This window comes from Gobio gobio, assembly GCF_949357685.1.
Source record: "Gobio gobio genome assembly, chromosome: 17".
Taxonomy (NCBI): Eukaryota; Metazoa; Chordata; class Actinopteri; order Cypriniformes; family Gobionidae; genus Gobio; species Gobio gobio.
In genome coordinates this window covers 23,688,455-23,712,632 of record NC_137110.1, presented here as the reverse complement: position 1 = coordinate 23,712,632, position 24,178 = coordinate 23,688,455, and the positions used below count along the sequence as shown (strand labels likewise).

The following is a 24,178-nucleotide window of genomic DNA, read 5'->3' as shown; positions in this document are numbered from 1 at the left end:
ATGACCTTTCGTTGAGATTTCTGCCCCCTCACACTTCCTCTTCTCACATCTCAGCATGGGGAAGGATAGAACTGAGTCAACTGAGAAAAGAACTCTCTCAGTATTAATAGCAGACTTCTGCTGTGATCCTGCAGTGAGAAGAAACACGCAAATGATGTTCCCGGGCCTGGGCTTTAACCTTTAATGTTTTAATCATTCCAGAAATGAGTGCAGTTGATTTAAAGATCAAGGCTGGAGTTTTGCTCTGTACTCCCTTTAGTCAGAACAGGTTGCTATCTAAACCATCTTTCTTCAAGATTAGCATGCCGATCAATTAGAATGTCTAAACTAAACATGCCGTTGTGTTGAAGGGTCTATATGTGCATATATAAATTGGAAATCTTATCATGTCAATCATATTTGAAACATCAGTTATTTCTTAATCTCACCAAACCTTTGAGGGTGTAATTTTATTCTACTGGATTTTCCACTTTGGAGAGAAAAGTTCTAATGGGTTTGTGTGCTTCTGTTTCGTTTGTGGGTGTTTTGGTTTTGTTCATCACATCCCTTTAGGTTAATAAAGTCATTTGGAATTAGAGAGGGCACTATTCTCTTAAAAGTGCAATAGGTTTTTTTGTTATGCTGGTTTTATCAATCAATCACTATGTTAAGCGGTCTAAATGTATTTTTATAAATAAATATCGTCTGTGGAAGGCGTAGGACTATAAATTGTTTGTTCAATCTTTGCATTCGGTCAGTCAACGCTTGTTTGCATTCCAGTGCACAGCCTGTTCACACAGACATCATACGTTATCAGCGCATTGACGTACGCTGTGCAGACAGAGCGAGAATGCCAGGCAAACAGTTGTTTACATTCATTTTTGTAGTACTGTTGCTCAAGTTTTCTCACCAGTGAATGATGTAATCTAACAACGTTGTCTCTGGTCGTCTCGCTTCTGGTCTGTGTGCGTTCATGTGTTTTGGAGGAGGCTTGGCTTTGGATGACAATTTGCAGGGAGGGTGGGATCGTATGCTTTCAATGCTAGCAGGCTAAAGTTAGCATTTCCCAGATCAGCTATTGCACCTTTTTAAGGCTGTATGATATTTGGAAAAACTGCAACATTCGTGATAACATTGCGATATTTGTGACGTTCTGTGATTTTAAATATTTTGATATAAACAAATACAGGAATTTTCACCAGATTTCTTTAATAGCTCTATTTGTAAAGAATTAAGCAGTTTAGAGTGATTTTGCAGGGCAGCACATCTGCATAGAAAATATTTTGTTATTTATTTTTTAGTGGGAAACGTCCTTTAATGCCTGAATGATTTGGGAAAAACTGGTGTGTATACTTGTTACAAGAACCTACTGCAACCTCTTTCAGTAAAGTGAAAGAAGAAGAAAATTAATAAAAAATAATATATTTTTTGTAGTATAACTGTAGAATTATAATACAGTTATTTATGTTGTAAATTTTCATTTTAAAACATTGATTAAACCTTTAAGCTTTTTCGTGGAAAACTGCAGGAAGCTCTTGAAAGGCAATACAATTTTGGCTATAAAAAGTTAATGAACATAGTGCCGAACTTCACTTTGTCACACACAGCACATATAATTATTGAATTAAATCATATTCTTTGCAATGTGATTATCATACCAAAGAAACCTGGACAAATACACGTACATCCTTTTTTAAAAACATTTAAAAAATATTTTTGTTCTGTTTTGCCTTCTTTTAGACAGGAAATAAAAAATAAATAAATAAACAGGGTGCGTGTCTGATACATATTGTACACACAATGACAAGTGAAGTCGGGGTGCCTTGGTTTTATCAGGTCACTTGGAAATAATTTTACGAGAAGAACTAGTCACTGGGTTTGTGAGGGTCATGTTGATCACATTCCATTTTCCTGTATAAGTAGGCAGATCATGCAGTTTTAAGCTTTGGTCAGAATAAGCTTTGGTCATTCGTTCAGCCAATCAGAAAGATCTCTCTTGCTCGGCTGACGCTGATTCAATATGCGGAATCGTGCAAACTCCCGCCGACTAGAGCCAACATGTGAAACAAACACGCTGCAAAAAACTAGGCCGACAGACGTTCATTGAGGGTCCGACGTCGACTTATTCCACCCTTTGTTTCAAGAGACAGGAGCAACACATGCATTACATAAACTAATTTAATAGAAAATACTGTATTAAGTATTGAATAATTATAGAATGATATTAATATTTCTTTACTATTCTGCTCTAAAATAATAATAATAAAAATGTTAGGTTTCAGCTAGAAAGGACATCCCGTGAATCAATGCAAAACTCATCAAGGCTTGTCTAATGCCGTTTTCTACATATTTGTTAGAACTATATTTTAATGCTCTCATATTGCTGTATATTTTAATGTTCTCTTAATGCTGGTATGTCACTTATCCTCCAATGACCTATGCATGGGTGTTTATATCTTTCAAATGATCGTTCCCTCATTTGTTAGTGTTTGTTTATGGGTCGAAGATCGCCTTGGGGGTCTATCGAGGTGAACGACGCTGACATGTGTCAATCTTTAACAAGGTGGGAGACACGAATCCCTAAGATGTTCTATCACACCATTGGCTGTCTCCGAAATCAAAACCCACTTATTATGCAAGCTGTCCAAATCCATTTGATTCCATCCTTTGCCAATATGGAGCTGTCACTCTCTATCAAAACGCTGATATTTATATTTACCGTTTTACACTGTGAAACTCTGGAACCCTGTCACGGGGGAGCTGAATTGGAGAGTCCCAAAAAACCATGAATCCATAAAGGCACTTGAGAAACATTCTGACAAGCTGTGAAGACGTGAAATTTTTATGGGTTTGATAAACATGTTTTGTTATCAGGGGAATTGAATGCATATTTTGTTAAGCAGACATGGAAGAGAGTCAATACTTCAGGCCTGTTTGGAGGTCTCAACCTTTAAAAATCAACATGGGGTAACGTATCTCTTGATGTCCTCGCACGAAACGATCAAATGCCAACATGGCTTAAAAGTGCTCAGCAGGCAGTATGCTAAACATGGCGAGGGTCTGCCTTCATCTTGATTTGCCTGGCGAACGAGTCGTTTCCGCGTCTGCTGCAGATGGAGGGGGAATTGAGATCTCCTCCGTATTAGTGATGCATTGTTTTAATCCCATTTGTAATGCCTATCAAACGGCATGAGCTTTCTCAAACACTCGGCTAATTTGGAAAACAAATCAGTGGTGGCCTTGTCATTTGATTAGTGCTGGTTTTGTTAGGCTTCCTTATTAGCCTAATTAGCTCTTTGTGAGTATGAGATATGTACCCAAGGGATGTGTCCAGAGAGACTGACCTCCAACGCTACTGACCCTGTGCCAGCTAAATGATTCCTAGCAGATGTAGATGCCAACAGCCGACCCTTAATAATTTTCTTTTCTTTTTTTACTGAGCAAGCCACCATTTTTAGCTAAATTAGCATATCATCATTCTGGGGTGATGAAATGACCACTTCTCTAAATGTAGACAGCCATACAGAGCTCCCCCACCCCTTGTCAGATAATATAAAGAGACAGTTTGAGATTGTTATCTGCATTAATGCTGAATTGCCGGAAGAGCAGATCTAATAGGCAAATGTACAGTAGACAGAGGTTTCCAGTACAACAGTGACTACAACTGATGGATAACCGTTTTTATTCATTAATAGCAAAAGCCTGCCCGACTGGTCCAGTTCCACTGTTTTATCTTGTTTCTAAATTGTTTCCTGTCACAGTTCCATTGACAGTGTTGGAGATTAGAGGATCAGACAGTGATACCGTTGGATATCTTTCATAGTGGGGCTTTAGATAATGAATAATTGAGCATAAACAAAGTCTTCAATGGTTTCGGCTGTGGATAGTACCTACCTGCAGTATCATCAGTGACAAAACAGAACAATCCCAGTTGACTGAACTTGCGGGCTCCAATGAGCAAGTTCGTATGTGTTTGTAAGAGTGTTTTCTCTCACTTTTGTCTCTGCGGGATCAACTAGAGGGATAAAGGTCAGGTAAACTTGATAAAATATTAATAACTCTATGTAACCAGTGTTGGCTTCTGTCAGTGTTCAGGAAAATCACCACTACATGCAGCTGGTGAGATGCTACAAAAAAAAGTTAGATGCAATGTTTAGGACTAAAATGGATATTGAGGTTATCATATTATTACATAAACAGAGAATATTTGTTTTTTATTTAAATGGCTTCATTTAAAAGTAGACATTCCAAGCTTTATAAAGAGATATCTGTCGTGTATGTGTGGCAAGTATTCTCTGAGTTCTGAGTTTGTTTTCAGACGCATTTGAAATCAGGTGTCAGAGTTTGTGAGACAGACGGGAGAACGCGCATCCTGTTTTTTTTTCTTTTTTAGCGAAAAGCACAACATTTAGTTTTTATTATATAATTACAGTGTGAAAGTAAATACTTTAAGCTTTGTAAAGACATATCGTTCATGTCTGTGAGGCCAAACATGATTGAGTATTTTAAGTTGTTTTACACTGTCATGAGGAAAAATCCAGCAAAACGTGTGGGCGTGTTCTTCGGGTTCAGAGGGTTAAATGGGCTGTTTTGTTCCTAATTTAAAAAATAAATATGGAGAAATTATCATATTTTGATCAATACAATTGAAATCATGTTTAATGAGATGAATCAAAAAGCTGTCTTGATCTATATGGAGTGGGTCTTCCCTTCATGGGCGGGAAGCTGCATCTTGCAGTTGACCCAGTTATTTTTTATTTCAGCCAGGACTCGAGGTGCTTAACAAGGTGTAAACATATGTAGTATGAGAAAAACTGGACCAAAATAATAATAATAAAAAATAATAGATTTAGTGTGAAGCAACAGATGTTAGTAAATAAGCTTAATTTACCCAGGCCAGTAGGTGTTAGTAGTATTCCAAAACCACTGGTACTGTTGGGAGTTGGGACAAATAAGAGCCAGCTAATCTCAAATAAAATCTTATTGATTGCACCTTCAATATTTGCGTATGTGTGTTTTAGTCGTTTAGTATATGAAAATGGGAGTTGATCATGTGAAAATCTTCATCTCTGGCTGAGATGATACTTTGGATTAAGAGAAAGCTGGACTTTGCAGACCAGTTTAAACTCTGCCATTCACTTACACTATTAAAGTTTCAGCACTCGGAAGTGCTCCAAAGTGGTTGTTTGCTTTTATTAATATGTCAACACGTGGCACGGTGTCAGCCTAGTGGTACTCTCAAATATTTACCCCACACGCTCACGAAACATTTTCAGATCCATAATGCCCACTTGAACCCTTAACAAGGCCATGTTTCCAAACAGAGCAGTGTAGGGATGAGGCGATCCCTCGTCTGTGAAATGTTGCATTAGCCCGCTCAACCATTCAACCAGCTGTGGAAAGCAGAGAGCTAAGTGGGCTCGGCCGGGGTCCTGAGCACAGACGGGGACCTTTTAATTTTTAAAGCTGTTATTCGTGTAGCTGAGCTCTCTGTGTATTGTGTCACGGTGCATATCGGTGCTAATTCAACCCTGCATCTCGCTCCTACTTTTCCTTGCCTTCCCTGCTGTATTCAATCAATCTACTGAGATAAGAAACATCAGCAGCCCTTCTCTGACCTCCGATGGCTTCTGTTATGAGAATGTTTGTGGTTTGATATGATCATGAGAATTGGTCAGAATCAGATTCCTGATGGATGAGTGGAGCAGTGACACACGGAGCTCCATTATTGTTTTTTACTACATTCAGTCCATCCATCCTCCATCCATTGCAATCCAACATCCCATCCATCCATCCCATTCAAACACCTCATCCTCCATGTCTTTCAAATATCCCATCCGTCCCATGGAGGGATGAGGTGCTGGATTCCATCCATCCATCCATCCATCCATCCATCCATCCATCCATCCATCCATCCATCCATCCATCCATCCATCCATCCATCCATCCATCCATCCATCCATCCATCCATCCATCCATCCATCCATCCATCCATCCATCCATCCATCCATCCATCCATCCATCCATCCATCCATCCATCCATCCATCCATCCATCCATCCATCCATCCATCCATCCATCCATCCATCCATCCATCCATCCATCCATCCATCCATCCATCCTACTAAATACATACTACATACTAAACATACTAAGGCTGCAAAAAAATCTAAATATTGAGAAAATCGCCTTGCAAAAGAAGCCCTTAGCAATGCATATTATTACTAATAATACAATTTTATATATTTACGGTAGGAAATTTACTAAATATCTTCATGGAACATGATCTTTACTTAATATCCTAATGATTTTTTGGTTTAAAAGAAAAATTTATAATTTTTATATCCCATATTGTTGGCTATTGCCACAAATATGCCTGTGTGACTTATGACTGGTTTTGTGGTCCGGGGTCACATATTATATATTTGCCAGTAAATATATTTAAACATCCTTAAAATATAATAAACGACCAATAAACAGCTTTGCTTCACAAGTTAATCGTGTTTTAGAGTATTAAAGGGTTAGTTCACCCAAAAATGAAAATTAGACCATCATGGTCTAATTTTCATTTTTGGGTGAACTAACCCTCTAAAATATTGTCTGTGTAAGAGTCCTCATTCCATCATCTGTCCTCTGTGTGTGTGTGTGTGTGTGTGTGTGTGTGTGTGTGTGTGTGTGTGTGTGTGTGTGTGTGTGTGTGTGTGTGTGTGTGTGTGTGTGTGTGTGTGTGTGTGTGTGTGTGTGTGAGACTTCTTGTCATGTCAGAGTGTTTATTCTCAAGTGTTTGCGGCATTGTTTACGTGTCACTTGAACCTTCAGATCAGGGCCTGCTCTCAGTGCCTGTTGCAACACATGACCTGCCATGTCATTGCTTGACAGCACAGCAAAGGCTGACAAAGTGTCACAGGCCATTAAGATGGCTTCCATGGAAATAATAGCAACCATAGTTGGAGAAAATAAAATGAGATCTGTGTTCTACCTGAAATGTCGTCCTGTGTTGCCTCCATGTTCTAATCACCCTTAGGAAAGCCCTTGCAAATCACATTATATTGAGATTCTTTTCTCATGTCACTGTAAAGTTTGGCAATGGAAAGGTGGCAGTAAGCTTATATCTATAAACACATGGACTAGGCTATTTGATTAGTCAGCGAGCGGATCCTTTAAATCTCCAGTACCTCGCTTAGGACAAATTACCACTTTAACATTAAATGTATCTTTTATCCAAGACCTGATGGACCACCCTTACGCAATAGTACAGCGATAGTACCGTAATGCAGTAATCATATCAGAATACCTGGGTACCATAATATACTAAGATACTGAATCATTAATATATTCATGTATCATGATACAGGGAGTGCAGAATTATTAGGCACGTTGATTTTCTGATCATATTTTTTCCCAGGCACATTTGACCAATTCCAAACCACAGTAATCCTAATAACTACTATTGATTTAGTATTTAATAATGTATAAGTGATATATAATTGTTCATGAAGGCTGGAAATGAAAATCACCTTATATTCAGGTGTGCAGAATTATTAGGCATGTTTTCTTTTACAGATAAATTGAGCCAAAAAAGAGATTTAACTCAGACTGAAAAGTCAAAAAGTATTAAATGCCCATGAGAAGGATGCAATACTAATGCAATACTAGACATTGCAGTTAAGGCGTGACCATTGGACAGTGAAATGCTCGTTGGGTCAGCAGGATCTGACAAAAACAGGTGGTGAAGAAAAGACACCTGTTAACTGCAAAAGAATTAAGAATTAAGGTGAAGAATTAAGGGTGAAACCATCAGGAACCCTTTAGTCTCCAGCGCCACCATTTTCCAAAGCTGCAACCTACCTGGAGTCTCCAGAAGTGCAAGGTGTCAGGATCTCAGAGACTTCAGTTAGGTAAAGAATCCTAAAAAGTGACCCCCACTAGATAAGAATCACAAGCTGAAGTGTTGTAAAATACATGAAGAAGGTTTTTTTTATAGGCTTTATGGACGGATAGGTTGAGAGTGACTCTTGAAGGACCAGCACCACATCCTCTAGTACCACTGTTTGAAGAATTCATCATCCAGAATCTGGCAGTACGTTTTGGGAGTTCATTTTTAGTCCATCTCTGCAAAACGGACTTCAGGATGGACTAAAATGAACTCCCAAAACGTACTGCCAGATTCTGGAAGATGAATTCTTCAAACAGTGGTACTAGAGGATGTGGTGCTGGTCCTTCAAGAGTCACTCTCAACCTATAAAACCTATAAAGCCTATAAAAAAGCAGGCTTCATGTATTTTACAACACTTCAGCTTATGATTCTTATTTAGTGGGGGTCATTTTTTAGGATTCTTTACCTAACTGAAGTCTCTGAGATCCTGACACCTTGCACTTCTGGAGACTCCAGGTAGGTTGCAGCTTTGGAAAATGGTGGCGCTGGAGACTAAAGGGTTCCTGATGGTTTCACCCTAAATTCTTCACCTTAATTCTTAATTCTTTTGCGGTTAACAGGTGTCTTTTCTCCGCCACATGTTTTTGTCTGACCCTGCTGACCCAACGAGCATTTCACTGTCCAATGGTCACGCCTTAACTGCAATGTCTAGTATTGCATTAGTATTGCATCCTTCTCAAGGGCATTTAATACTTTTTGACTTTTCAGTCTGAGTTAAATCTCTTTTTTGGCTCAATTTATCTGTAAAAGAAAACATGCCTAATAATTCTGCACACCTGAATATAAGGTGATTTTCATTTCCAGCCTTCATGAACAATTATATATCACTTATACATTATTAAATACTAAATCAATAGTAGTTATTAGGATTACTGTGGTTTGGAATTGGTCAAATGTGCCTGGAAAAAAAAAATTATCAGAAAATCAACGTGCCTAATAATTCTGCACTCCCTGTATTGCCAAAAAAAAATACAAATAAAAAAATCAAAAAAATTTAACGTGAAAAAATATATACTATACCGTTCAAAAGCTTTAGGTTTATATAAGTCTACATGCTCACAAATGCTGTATTTATTTGATAAAAATACAGTAAAACAGTACAATTGTGAATTATTATTATAAACCGCTTCGGTACAGGGCTTTCGGTTCGGTGCACGTGTGTACGGTTTCCAAATGCAATTTTTAACAGTTAACAGTCGGCTTGTTTTAAGCGCGGAACACACTTCAATCCGAGTTCCCACACGAACATAATAAGTATTCAGTCCATTTTATCACAAAATTCAAATGAAAAAATGCCGTTTTGATGCTCTTTAATGTGGCGTGACTGATCACAGTTCACGCGATCATCTGTGCACGCGATTGATCATCTCTTCCTAAAGAATAAACATGAATGAAATCTCAAGGTATGAAGAGGATACATTACAACTTCCTGTACATGATTATATTTCAACAACGAATTGGAGAAAAAAAACTATTTTATAATTAGATTTAGAAGTTATTGCAAAAACTGCCTCATGTGAAGTTTACATGTTTGCGTCGATGTTATTTGAGTGTTGATTATTATATCTAAAAATAAAGAGCAACTGAATTTAGGCTAATAGTTTGGGCTCTGTTGTTAACCTTTAATATAAATGTGCAAGTAAGGGCTCCCTAGTTTACAGCAATATCTTCAATAAACGTTTCAAAAAAGGACAGACACTTTTTTCAGTAAACTACTGTTTAAAAAAAACTAATAAAAAGCAATTTGGTAAAACTGCTGTACCGAACCCATACCGAACCGTGACTTCAAAACCGAGGTATGTACCGAACCGTCCGTTTTGTGTACCGTTACACCTTTATTATCAATGTTTAAAGAAGTTGTGTGGCTTAATATTTGTATGGAAACCGTGATTATATTTTTTAGGATTCTTTGATTAATAAAAAAGTTCAACATTTATTTAAAACAGATGTTTTTTTGTAACAATGTAAATGTGTTTGATCAATTTAATGCATTCTTGCTGAATATAATTATCAATTCCTAAAATGATCTATTAGTGTTTACAGACTTCTGAATCCCATTGTATAAATACATTGTAAAAACAGTATGGCAGTTACATGGTAAATTTGGTGGTTAAATAAATAAATCATGATAATAAATCATGTGTGTCATGATAACAGCATGTTACCAGTTCCAGAAAAATTACCTAGCCCATTAAATTGTTTAATTGTGCTCATCTTGCACTGTGGAAAAGAAGGTCCCTTTGTATCTGTTCCCATTGACATCCTGTGTCTCCATCAGACTATAGTCTCTTTGATCCACATTGATCCCCCCTACTCACTGTTTTCCTTTTCACTGAAGAGGTCGGGGTTAAGGTTAAGCTGTGCTTTATTCTTCTCACACACACTCTCCAAGCATTATAATAGAGTCTGCAGCACAGGTCAGGAAGTATGACGCACCTTAAGCGTTTGTGAAGAACTGTGCTGTATAGATTGCTCAATCCCATAGCGTCTGCTGTGAAACCATCTTTTTCAACCTTTGCCAGAGAGTTTAGGTGTGTTAGAACCATTACTGTGTGATAATGTCCCCTGTCATTGCGCTGTTCTCTTTTATGGCCCTTGATACGGTGTGTGTGTTTGAGCAGAATGATGGGAAATGGAGGGCTCTGATGCAGGAGGATCAATGGGGAAGCTCCGTAAAGAAGTTTTTGCCGTGTGGTGTGGCTAGACGATATTAGAACATGATTGTGCGTGGGCTCTTTTGGCTCGTCTCTTGAGGGAAAACGTCTGCATCAGTCAGAAGCGTACATAGCATACAAAGCTACAAAAAGCAACAATGGCACCCACAAAAAAGACCAATAGCGGGGAAAATGAAAGATACTGTGTTGAAATAGTTCAAATAGTGTTTCATTCGATTTCAGAATGGTTGCGATGGTAAAACAACAGCTATTAGAGACTTCAGCCAGTGAGATATCCTTTTTCCTCTTTTCTTTTTGTCTCTCTTTCTTTCTGGATTATCTACTTAAAAACAAGTACCATATTTGATTTAGTGTGCAATTGGATGTTGATGTCATGTTTATGGGTCAATGACAAATAAGAGTGTACACGATAAAGAGAAGGAAAATCCATCTATTTTAAAACATGTGGCAAGTTTTAAAGAAATGTACATTTTATATTTGTTAATTTCATGTTTTTTTGTATACCATTTTCAAGAAAAGGTGAATGACTCTAAAAATGACATGTGGTGTAAGTAAAACATTTGCGTTCGTGTTTGCTCTAGACCAGGGATGGGCAACATTGATAATGATGAGGACCAGCATTTTTTTCTCCTTTTTTAAAAGATTTTATTAACTATAAAACTTGTGCATTTATGCAAATGGGAACTGTGTCAATTGAAAAGCAAATGGAAACATCTCAGTTGCATTGCATGTAAATTTGCAACAAACAAATGTACAATTTTTACCATCCTCAAAGAACATTTAAAAACTGCTTATTAAAAAAAATATTCCCCTTCGTTATTACCAAAATCCACATATTAATATGATTAAAATAATATATAATAACATTATTTTTTTAACAATAATGAATATAAGAATTTATGAGTTCGGTGCATACATTTCCATATTTGAGCCTGCCAAACATTTACCGTTCAGTTCAGACCGTTCAACATTCCCATAATCAGAAAGACTTGTCTCAATAAGAAACTTGTGCCCTCTCCTGCTGGTGCATAACTGACTCTTTGGCTGATTTTGTATTTTTTACATTTTATATCTCCGGTGTATCTAATTTTTTTGTGAGAAGTAGCATAATGCCAATTTAAATTAGAATCTTTCATTCGCAGAATCTTCAAAAAGAACAGCATTTATTCAAAACAGAAATCTTTTCTAACAATATAAATCTTTACTATCACTTTTCCTCAATTCCTCAAAAAAATTACTGAACCTAAACCTTTGAACAGTAAATAAATGCTGTTCTTTTTAAACTTTTTATTCATCAAAGAATCCTGAAAAAAAGTATCATATAAACATTTTTATTAAAAAAAAAAAAATTAAGCAGCTCAACCGTTTCCATCATTGATAATAAATCAACATATTAGAATGATTTCTGAAGAATCATGTGACACTGAAGACTGGAGTAAAGGCTGATGAAAAATCAGTTTTGCATCACATTTAAAATTATATTTTAAAGTATATTAAAATAGAAAACCATTTTTTAATTGTAAATTTCAATTTAAAAATGTAATTCATATAATCTAAGTTTTTTAAATACAGGTGCATCTCAATAAATTAGAATGTCGTGGAAAAGTTAAACTTAAAAGGTGAAACTAATATATTATATAGACTCATTGCATTCAAAGTGAGATATTTCAAGCCTTTATTTACTATAATTTTGATGATTATGGCTTACAGCTTATGAAAACCCCAAATTTAAAATCTCAGAAAATTAGAATATTACATGAAATCAGTTTTAAAAAAAGGATTTTAAATACAGAAATGTATAATCATGCATATGTACTCAGTACTTAATTTAGGCCCCTTTTGTATGAATTACTGCCTCAATGCGGCGTGGCATGGATGCTATCAGCCTGTGGCACTGCTGAGGTGTTATGGAAGACCAGGATGCTTCAATAGCGGCCTTCAGCTCTTCTGCATTGTTTGGTCTCATGTCTCTCATCTTTCTCTTGGCAGTGCCCCATAGATTCTCTATGGGGTTCAGGTCAGGAGAGTTTGCTGGCCAATCAAGCACAGTAATCCCATGGTCATTGAACCAGGTTTTGGTACTTTTTGGCAGTGTGGGCAGGTGCCAAGTCCTGCTGGAAAATGAAGTCAGCATCTCCATAAAGCTTGTCTGCTGAAGGAAGCATGAAGTGCTCTAAAATGTCATGGTAGATGGTTGTGTTGACTCTGGACTTAATAAAGCACAGTGGACCAACAGCAGCCGATGACATGGCTCCCCAAACCAACACAGACTGTGGAAACTTCACACTGGACTTCAAGCATCTTGGACTGTGTGCCTCTCCATTCTTCCTCCAGACTCTGGGACCTTGGTTTCCAAATGAGATGCAAAATTTGCTCTTATCAGAAGACGCGGCTAATGATGGTTCTCTGCACAACTGTCAGGTCAGCAGTCGTCCCCATGATTGTGAATTCTACTAAACCAGACCAAGAGAGACCATTTAAAGGATCAGGAACCCTTTGCAGATGTTTTGGATTAATTAGTTGATTAGAGTATGACACTTTGAGCCTAAAATACTGAACCTTTTCACAATATTCAAATTTTCAATATTCAATATTCAAAAGTTTGTATTAGCTGTAAGCCATAATCATCAAAATTATAACAAATAAAGACTTGAAATATCTCACTTTGCATGTAATGAGTCTATATAATATGTTAGTTTCACCTTATAAGATGAATTACTGAAATAGATGAACTTTTCCACAACATTCTAATTTATTGAGATGCACCTGTAAATATAATTAAATATTATTTTAGTGTGCCTTGACCTTTTGACTTTGACAGATTTATGAATGTGTAGTCTATAGTTGGGTTTTTTTTTTACTTTTATGTTAACTTTGCAATTAGGATGACCCATGATCTATTTCTCTATTTCATGTTTGTTTTCTTTATTTTGTAAAAAGCACAACATTTTGTTTTAATTGTGAGTATACACAAATAAAAGTAGAAACTTAACAGATTATAATTATGTATAACACTTGAGTATTTTGAGTCACTTTCGCACTGATAAGAAAAAAAATGAGGTGAAGGCGCCGGCGCCTTTGCTGACTTCAGAGAGTTAAGGAAATCCAGCTTGAAGATCATGAGGATTTTGTTAAGGCCCATCAGGACAGTCAGTCAGAACTCATATAGAACCGTCATAAGAACCACAGTTTATCACAACCTGCTAGTTATCTCATTACGCTACTCTCTGCAGTTCGTATTACAGGCTAAAATCAAACTATGTAATGACCAGAGCTATTTTAATCCCTTCATGACACAGGTTCAGTCATCTGCATTTTCAACAAATATATCACAATTTTGAGGCCATATTAAACCTATACAGTCACTTTTACTATAATAATGTTTTCAATCAGTCTCCTTGAGAATAATCTCCTACATTTGGAAATAATACAAATAAGCCAAGTAGGGAATTAGAAGTGTGTGTTAAGTTGGTGCATTAAAAGAGTCAAAATAGACAGCAGCGGCCCTGCAGCTAAATACCCAAACAGGTAGACAACACCAGCTATGTACATATGTCTGTCTCAAATACAAGTTGAACACAAATAGTTTAAAAGTAAATAATCTATTTTAATAAGTTGTTTAGAGCTGTGAAGCAGCAGTTTGCTCACATGCCCCTGGAGTTGTCAATGAATGCATTAGAAGTCATCAATAATGTCATGTTGTTAATGTTGCTGTTACTGCAGCTTTCACCACGTCAGTGAAAGCTGAACTGCCGTCATGTTCTCTGGCAGCTGTCTAAGCTTCGACACAACTAGTACATTCCCAGTTCTTCATCACATTCAACTCAGTTGACGTATTATGTTTTTATGTAAATTGAGACAGGTTAGCAACATGGTGATTATTTGCTTCTTACTATGGAAGTACGTGCTGTGTGTGAAGTAAATGCTTATATCAAATTACAGTCTCTTATTTGATACCTTGACACGTCCCAAAGGACTCGAGGAATGATTAGCACCATATTTGGTTCTTTGTCTTTTGGAGGATGTCAAGTCCTGAGACTTTATGGGCCCTATTTTAACGATCTGAGCGCATGGTCTGAAGCACATGGCGCAGGTGCACTTAGGGTGTGTCCGAATCCACTTTTGCTTGATTAACGATGGAAAAACGATCGGCACAGAGGTTGTACCTAGTCTCTTAATTAGTCATGGGTGTGTTTCGGGCGTAACGTGCAATAAACCAATCAGAGTATCATCTCCCATTCCCTTTAAAAGCCATTTGCTTGCACCATGGCGGGTTTGTTATTTACATGGCGGAATTTGCGAGCGGAAAGACTGTGCGCTTCTCCAGAAAGGAATACTTTTATTTTTTATATTTAAAAAAGTGTGCTGCTGTGCATCCCTGTGGGCGCATATTACTAACGATCCCTTTAAATAACAAAAATACTGTGCTGTTGACTTTAGCCCAGGTTTTTGTTTGGTCAATGGCGCAGTCAATCTCAGTTGCCTCAAAATAGCAACGCGCCAAAAACTCGCCTGAACACACCTCACTTTCAGACCAGCACTCCCATTGGCAAACAGATTGATGCGAGTGCATTTGCTTTTTAAACAACGTGGCGCTGGACGTGAAAATGATAACTGTGTCAGGCTGAAACTAGCAAAAAACACTTGCGTCGCGCCTGGCATCGCATTGCGTCGGGTGTTTGATAGGGTCCTATATCTGAAACAATTCACAAAGGGAAAGTTCACCCCAAAATTAACATTCGGTAATTTATTTATCCACGTCGATCCAAATTTTTGAGGAATGCCCTGGCCACTCTTGACAATATAATGGAAGTGAAGGATAAACCAAAAAGCATCATAAATTGTGGTCCTTATGGTTCGATCATATTCCTTTGGGAAGTTGGGAGGTGAAAAGTCGTACTTGTGAGGACAAGTGCATTCAAATCACTGTTGTCAAGTTAGTACCTTCTCTTTATTCATTATAAAAAAATACAGCAAGTTTTAACTCTACTTCTACAAAATGACAAACAAATAATGCACATTATTTTTGCTTTAAAAAATAAATAAATAAACTTATGAAGCCAATTAAAGCTTAATACTTAGGACCCAATCACCAATGGTGCGAGGACCCTCTTGGAATTGCACCTTTTATTACATGTTGTATCTTAATTGTACAGTACTATCATATTTTGTATAATCCAGAGTTTCCCACTCATAATTTCGACTTTGAGGTGACGCATATGCGCTCAACTTACAATACAATCTTTCTGACTTGAATACAGTAATACAACAGCTTTGTGTGAACAACAGACCAACATTTAAGTTTAACAGATACTATTTTTATTAACTCTTCTTGTTTCAGTTGTTTCATGAACAAATAATTTCTCTGAGCTCAATCTTTTTATAAATCGTAGGATACAGTTCAATGAAAACATGTTTAACTTAAAATATAGCATGTGAGTCATTTGAACTTAATTTGTCATGACATGAGTAGCATTATTTTGGGTGAACTCAGGATTATGGGGCACACTCATTTTCTGATGTAATAATCAGATTTGACGGCACTCTGAACTTGTTCTGGTTCTTCCATGCTTGGTGTTTGAAATGCACAGTTTCTTTTGCTGAGTCCACAGGGAGAAAAACACACAGAGCTCTAGGGATGGGAGTTTGGTCCCTGATGAAAAGAACCACATTGGTTCATCCACCCATATCTATATTATGCATAAAAGCAACTGTCATTTTTATGGAAGGAATGTAACACTGGAATTCAGACACTGCTACAATTCCTCAAACATTGTGGGCAGTCTGGGTGCTATGGGACTTGTTCATTTCAGTGCAATATAATAATGTGGTCTTGTTTTTTTTTTTTTTTAGATTTCTTGACTCCAGAAACATGTGGGGTGGCCATAATGATGGTGACCAGCAAGGTCATGTGAGCGCACGAATGGAGACCAGCTTACCCATGGGTACCACCAGTATTTCTGTATCCCAGCAACAGTCTCCTAAGAAGTTTGCTCCTGTTGTGGCTCCTAAGCCCAAGTTCAACCCCTATAAACAATTTGGTGATGGAACACACGAGGGATCTGGTAAGATCTATAGCCTTGAATTTTTAATTATTAGCATTTGTACATATTTGCATATGACCATGATCAGAACTCATGTACGGGTTTGCAAAATGTGTTTTTTCCACTGGAGGATCAGAATTGGGAAACCATGATCGACTTGGAGTCAAAATGCAGAGAAACGGTGCAGCAAATTGAATTACACAGACTAAAATGTGGCTTTTACCCCGAAAACTCAAGATGCTAAACTAGTTTGAAATATCCAAGGATGTTACTGTACCAGGATTGCAGGACACAAGGGCTCTTGGTCTGTCTTGCATCATACTAAAAAGTCTTGTCTGGCTCTTTGAAGCTGTCGTCTTGCCAATGACATTTTATTTTGGAGGACAGGTGACCATCTGACCATGAAAGTCCACCACTGGTAGCCATTTATATCTCAGCACTTAAAAAAAAAAGACATCTGGAAAACACACTTACACGCGTATACATTAAAATCAGACTGTTGGCTCTGTGGTATTTTGACTTTCAATTTCATGGCACTGCATTATCTCTCAATATAACTGAGACCACTAAACAACATAATTATAGACTTTAACACATCAGTTCCCAAAAGATTTGAACTTAATTTAAGTTCATAAATCAAATGTTTCAGTACACAAAACAGGTCCGAATGATTTGTTCACAAAACACACTGATTTGGTTGGAATATAACACATGAGTCATATGAACTTCTTTTGTCATGAATGAATTTGCATACAAAACAACTAATTATACAGACTAATTGTTAGAAATTGGCACCCAAAAACTCCCCAAACTTAACCCAAAATTCTAAATATATGAATGTCTTTGCATTTTATTTTTAGTTAAATATTAAACTAAATGTATTGTAAAGAAATATAGCACAAGCATGTGTCAAAAGGCAGTGTCCTTAAAAGTCAGTTGAGAGTTCATTGGTTTCTGTGGAACCAGTGGACTGACCAATGGCATTTTTTTTACTTGACTGACAAGTTACCTTAATAAAAAGTTGCATTTGCTTTTAAAATTATTATTTTATTGTTACATTTAACTAGCATTTTTAACAACAATTAAAATCAGTTTTAAATATGTCCATGTATTTGTCGGTTTTAAATATGATTTATCAATTTAATCTTTTATTGTAATATTTAATTGCACTTTTAAACATAAACCGTCAATTTGAAAAGTGATTTGTCCATTTAAATTTTTTATTTTCAAATAAATCTATTGATAATTCATTCCTTAATTGTATTATTAAGTGGCACTTCTAATCATCCATACAAGAATCGTTTTTTAGATTTATTATAAGAATTTATTTTGCAAGGACAAAAAGTATTTTTGGACATTTACTAAGATTTACTAACAGCTTGCGTTAGCGCAAACCCTCTATTGGCGATAAACTACTGTCAGGATTTACTAAAGACACGCAGTGAAAAATTAGCGCTGAAAAGTGTGGACAGACCATATTGCGGCTGACCATATTGCATATGCATTTTTAGGAGTTTCCCTTTCAGGCTCAAAATTCATGGGAGGAGAGTATTCAAATGATTCATGCAAGGTGATTTACAAAGATTTGCGCTAGTCAATTTACTAGTATTTGCGGCATTGTTTACCACCCAAAAAAAGCATGTCTTAAACCAGACGCTAACTGGGTGATTGCATTGGTAATTATGGAAATGATCCGGCTGCGTCTGTTCATTCATTTGTGCGTCGTCCGTAGATCAAGCGCAGAACTGTACACTCCCATCGGCGCTTTTATGGAATTGCGCTTTCATGCTAATTTGCCCTGTTTAGTAAATCTTTGTGTAAAAAAAAAAAAGCCTTTGTGTAACATGTCTTTAGCTAACTGTGGTTATTTTTTTAGGAAACCTGTGGGAATATAATGGATCCACTAAAATCACCTTGAGACCACCTTGTTAAAAGCAATGATATTCATACATTTTGACTTAAGTGTCTAAATACTTTGTGTGTCCACTTTACAATTTTTGATTTTAAAAGTCCTCTGTTTGTTTGGTTCGGCATTAATGACCAAAATCACCAAGCCAAGCTATGATCATTTACATTAGTGCTTCATCAGTGAGTCTGTTGCCGGTGAATGTGTGTGAGTTGGTCATGTGTAATCGCCTCACACGATGTCTAATCAGGACTGTTCTATATGTGAGAAGGTCTATGTTGGAGACGTGCATGTTTATGGGACTCACTGTTGGCTTTTGTCCAGGTGTTTAGTTGCATTTGATGTTCACATTCACTGGAGGTCTTGGGTTGCACATTCCATTAGAGCAACATGGCCCCAGTGTCACTGTTCGGCCCCTGATGGGTGGCAGGTGCCAAGAATGTGTCCATCTGCTGTGCCAGCTCCCTCCCCCTGTCATCTTTTTCTTGCTCCGCTACTCAGGCCGTTAATGTTCCTCTCATTGTCCTCGTCTCTGATAATATTCCTGGAAAAGAGACCCTGATTACGATGTATGTGCTTGAGTTTGTTTGAATGCCATTACTAGTTATTGTTATTGTCCCTTACATAAAAAATATATTAGTTGCATAGCATGGTACATAATTATTGCTATATTTGAATTACCATTAGGGATGTATGTCTAAAAAGTCATTCAGGGGACCTGTTACCACAACTTAATTAAATAAATGCATGGTTGCTAGTTAAAACATTCTAATTTATTGTTTTAATTAAACCTTTTGGCCCGGTTTCACAGACAGGGCTTAGATTAAGCCACGATTAGGCCTTAGTTCCATTAGGGCTTTAAGTAGCTTTTTTTAACGTGCCTTAAAAAAAAAAAACATTACTGATGTGCACCTTGAGACAAAACAATGATACTGACATATTTTATACTGATATGTCTGTGCAAGTTGCTTTATGTTAAAACAGCTCAAGCTTAAAGGGTACATAACACACACAGTTTCTGCCAGTCTCATGTTAATCTTGAGTACCTATAGAGTAGTATTGCATCCTTCATATCTCTGAAGAGTCTTTAGTTTTATCATATTTATTAAACCTGGGGGTTTAAGCTGCAAACTTTCTTTTGTTGAGTTCTGTTGAATAATAATGCTGATCATTACATCAACTTAACTTAATATTTAAACTCAAATTTCTGTGTTAATTGATAATAATTTTTTTTCATTAAGTTGTAACTTTATTAAATTGTCTTGATAACTTCAGAAGTTCCCAGCATGCTTTGCATAGGACCGGATAAGGATAATAAATATTGAAATTAAGTGTTATTTATTAGTAAAAGAAAAGACCTGTTAGTTTAGTGTTTTGGTTCCAGGGTTACAACTCAACTTAATTTTTTGGAGTAATCAACTTAAAAATGTGTGTTTATGCTACAAATTAAGTTCCTCTAACTCAATGTAGCTTGTTGGTTGAACATAATTTCACTCAATGTTGTCATAACTCAAAAAATGTATGCAAACTGTTAAACATTTCTTCTTATTATTATTAATGTTGAAAACAGTTGTGCTGCTTAAAATTGTTGTGGAAAAAATATAAATTTTTCAAGGATTCTTGTTTCAACAGTTCAACAGTTTTTTTTTTTTTTTCAATGTAAAAGTCACTTTACTGTCAGTCTAATGCATCCTATCGAAATAAAAACATTATTTCTTTAAAAAAGTAAAGTCTTACACACCACAAACTTTTTAACCATAGTGTATGTTTGATCATATTATGATCATACATTTATTTTTGTAATTTCTAGCATATTGTGTGTGTCCCATATATTTCACATAGTACACTCTTAGCTGTTATGCATGTGTGAAAATGCAAAACCTAAGTATAAATGTTTTGTCAAAAGTATGTGAAATCCTTAGAGTACTATGTTTTCTATCAATATTTGATAGTACTATGTTTTCTATCAATATTTGATAGTACTATGTTTTCTATCAATATTTGATAGTACTATGTTTTCTATCAATATTTTGTTACGTAAAGTTAAAAAAGTTGCAGCCGGTCAGAAAAAAACAAAACCAACAAGCTCCTATTTACAAGCATACGTGCAGAGTTGTATGAGTTATTGATTACTAATTACAGACAAATGGCTCTTGGGCATTACGTAAATATGGGTGAAACCACATAAATGCTCAAAAGTGTTAGTTTTCAGCTAATTTCTTTGCTGTGTCTACCCAGACGAGCATTTTTAAATTCTGTGGACATTAACCTAGTTTTAGCTAACGGCATGCCTTTTGGCAATTTGTTAATTTTTTTTAAAGGGTATTATTGAGAATTTGTTTCTGCAATAAAAGTGCTCTTTTCTTGCATTAATTGGCTGATAGCGGCTCTGTCAGATAGGGGTTTCCATGGTTACAGTGTGGGCTTTCTGGACCCTAAAAAGCTTTCTGATTAGAAATGTGACTTTAACTTAATCTCTATGGTGAAAATTGTATTAATTAAGTTGTTCTATTTTTAAACATTTCGCAGGAAAATAAGAAAGATAGAGGACCTTGAGGGCTTATTTTATGCTGTAACCCTTCTCCTCTTTGATGGTGTGGGAGCGACAGAGACCTGCCTTTGTTTCAGATGAAAAGTGATGATGAGATTATTGGAGGGAGTTCTCACACGTCTGTCCCAGTCAAACAGGCAGCTCTGAGCAAGACCGAGTTATCTGAGCTTACTTTGTCCCATTTTAATTTTACCGTACCGGAGTGAACAAAGAGAAACGTGCTCCAGTGCCATCAACCAATGTGCCGAAATGAACAAACTGTTGTCCTTTTGAAAGTTTACTTCAAAGATCAATCTTCTTGAGGGATTTAACTAATGCAATAATTAGGGGGATCAGAGTTAACACACTATAATGAATAAACATAATTTACATTTATAACTGGAGAAAAAGATTCAGATTGACTTCGTAAATGCTCCATTCTGTTCTGAAGAACTAATCGCAGCCACAGCGCAAGTGTCTTTCTCTCACACAAAAGTTCCTATAGTGTACCACCTGTTTTTCTGTAAATGATGGAGAAAGACTCTCTTTACGGGTAATTTATTTATAAACCAGACTCACAAGGGACAGTTAACAAAAATGTAAGTCATTTGCATTCTTTGTGGTGTATTTTAAATATGATAAAAGTTAATCTACGAGTAAAACAGTCATAGAAGGAGGGAGGACTGCAGTTTAGAAGCAAAAACATTGCTACACATGTAAGAATATGTCCATAAAGTGCTGGGGAACATAGATTCTTTTGATGCAGTTCTTTATATGAATAATATGAAAGACTAATTAATGTGCTAGGTTGTAGGCAATATTTCGTTCCAATTACACCACATTTTTTAAATTCTGCACTGGTTTATTGAAACTAGTACTTTTTCTTAACTTTCATTAATCTTACAGTTACACAGAGCACAGAGGAAAAGTGTGTGCACAGGTCTGTGTCACGCTAGTAGTGCTCTCGTGGGCCTTGCGGTTCACACTTCTGCAAATTTTAGGGTGTCTCTATCTAAACAAGGTGCTTGAAAAACAGTATCAGACTTATATTATCCAATATTTGCCACAGGAAGTGGATGCGTTGTGTAATATCTCCTTTATGCTTCTGTGTAGTACCGCCAGCTTGCAGCTGCTTATGACAATGAAGTCAAGGCTAAGAAACATAAAAACAAACCAGATGAAATACAGCCATGGCTGATCAAGACTGGCAGCGACAAAAAAAAGCTGCTCAAAGCTGATTTGTGTTATTTATTCAGTCAGAAATTGGAAATGCAGCCTGAATAAAAGTGTTTCTCCAGACTGTTGCCATTGTAGAATTAGTATGCCTCTATAAAGATTTATTCATTCCGTTTAATCATTTAGTGCCGATGTGCTGGTAAAGAGTGGTCAGACGGCACCCATATTTGCCTGTTATCACTGTTCGCCGCCGTCTGTTGTATTCAGTGCTCCTATGACTTCATGTCTGACTAACCTCTTGACTTATTCCGAGCTTCTGTCTGGAACATTTCTAATTGAAGGTTGAAAGGCAGATACAGAACATAAAAGCTGTTTTAGGTCCTGTATCTGCCCATGCGCTATTGTGTGAGAAAATGTGCAGGAAGATAGGGTGAGCTGAGGCCTTGATTCGAGGGCAGTTCATTAGGCCTCTATTACAGCGGATAAGCCCAATTCCTTGGCAAGCTAATTGACTTTTTATTAATGGAGATAAGTGAACGTGTCAATTATCTGAGCAAGGGTACTTTATATTAAGTAAAGAACATCATAGGAGATAAAGCAAATAGTAATAGGGAATCATTGTAAAGGTGTCTCGTCAAAGTGAGAGTTTGTACAGGGCTAATGAGGTTTTTAATGCTGATGTTCACATTAAACTAATCTGATGGGAAATGTGGAAAAACCTGAGTGTGTGGTTGTGTGCAGCTGCTTAAGGAATGAAAACCCTTTGGATTTACCAGGATTTCTTCATAAATTGGTCATACAATTTGTCATACAAAAGTCACAAAAATAAACAAATAACAACATATAAATGCAGTCCAGTCCATTTAACATGCTTGTTTAAGACGGCACATGTGATCCTGGACCACAAAACCAGTCATAAGTCGCATGGTTATATTTGTGGCAATACAATACATTGTATGGGTCAAAATTATCGATTTTTCTTTATTAAGTATGTAAAGATCATGTTCCATGAAGATATTTTGTACCGTAAATATTTAAAAAATGCATTATTAGTAGTAATATGCATTGCTAAGGACTTTATTTGGACAACTTTAAAGGTGATTTTCTCAATATTTTGATTTTTTTTTGCACCCTCAGATTCCAGATTTTCAAATAGTTGTATCTCGGCCAAACCATACGTCAATGGAAAGCTTATTTATTCTGTTTTCAGATGATGTATACATCTCAGTTTAAAAAAAAATTTACCCTTATGACTGGTTTTGTGGTCCAGGGTCACATATATGTTCATTAAAGACACGTGAACATTTTTGTGCATTAATAAATGCATTAACGAAGATACAACCAATCACATCTAATAATAATGATGTGATTATTGCCTTATATTTAATCACATATCATTTCTATCATTTTCTTTTACATACATTACAAGCCTGTGTCATCCTGCTTCAACAAAACAAAAAATACAAAATAAAAAAATAAAATAAAATAAGGACATTTGTTTTGTTGAAGCTGTGTTCTAACAGTCAATGTGCCAAACACATTAATCTGTGGTGCTCATGTAGGATGCTTTGAATCTTTGAAGGTCCTGGTCCCAGTATAATATTGTCCCCTCTCTATTGTCTCTATCAAAAAGTGGCAACAAGCCAGTTTGTGACCTTTTATATCTCTTTAATGTCCTATTTTTATCATTGGGCGACTATTAGCTGATACCCATATCTTTAGTCAGTATTAAGTTCTTGTTTTCTACGTGACCATGGCACCCTATGATGTGACAAACCTCAAAATTGCCTGTTATGTATATTAGATTAGAGTTATCCAACTCAGCGCTCAACAGTTAAACACCTGCGAGTCTCATTCACAGCGGATAGTCAGTAAAAACAGGAACTTGTTCACTCGGTTGTTCAAGAAAGCAAAACCAAACAAAAGAATGAAG

General features: G+C 36.4%; 1 protein-coding gene across 3 annotated transcripts in view; it reads left to right on the top strand.

Moving 5' to 3' along the window:
• lpp (LIM domain containing preferred translocation partner in lipoma) overlaps positions 1-24,178 on the top strand; it is a 239,944-nt gene that overhangs the window by 66,438 nt on the left and 149,328 nt on the right. For all 3 annotated transcript variants that reach the window (XM_079841468.1, XM_079841470.1, XM_079841469.1), the window contains one exon: positions 16,443-16,654. In XM_079841468.1, coding sequence (XP_079697594.1) covers positions 16,462-16,654 — 193 coding nt within the window. In that variant the 5' untranslated portion in view covers positions 16,443-16,461. The remainder of the gene's footprint in view (positions 1-16,442; positions 16,655-24,178) is intronic.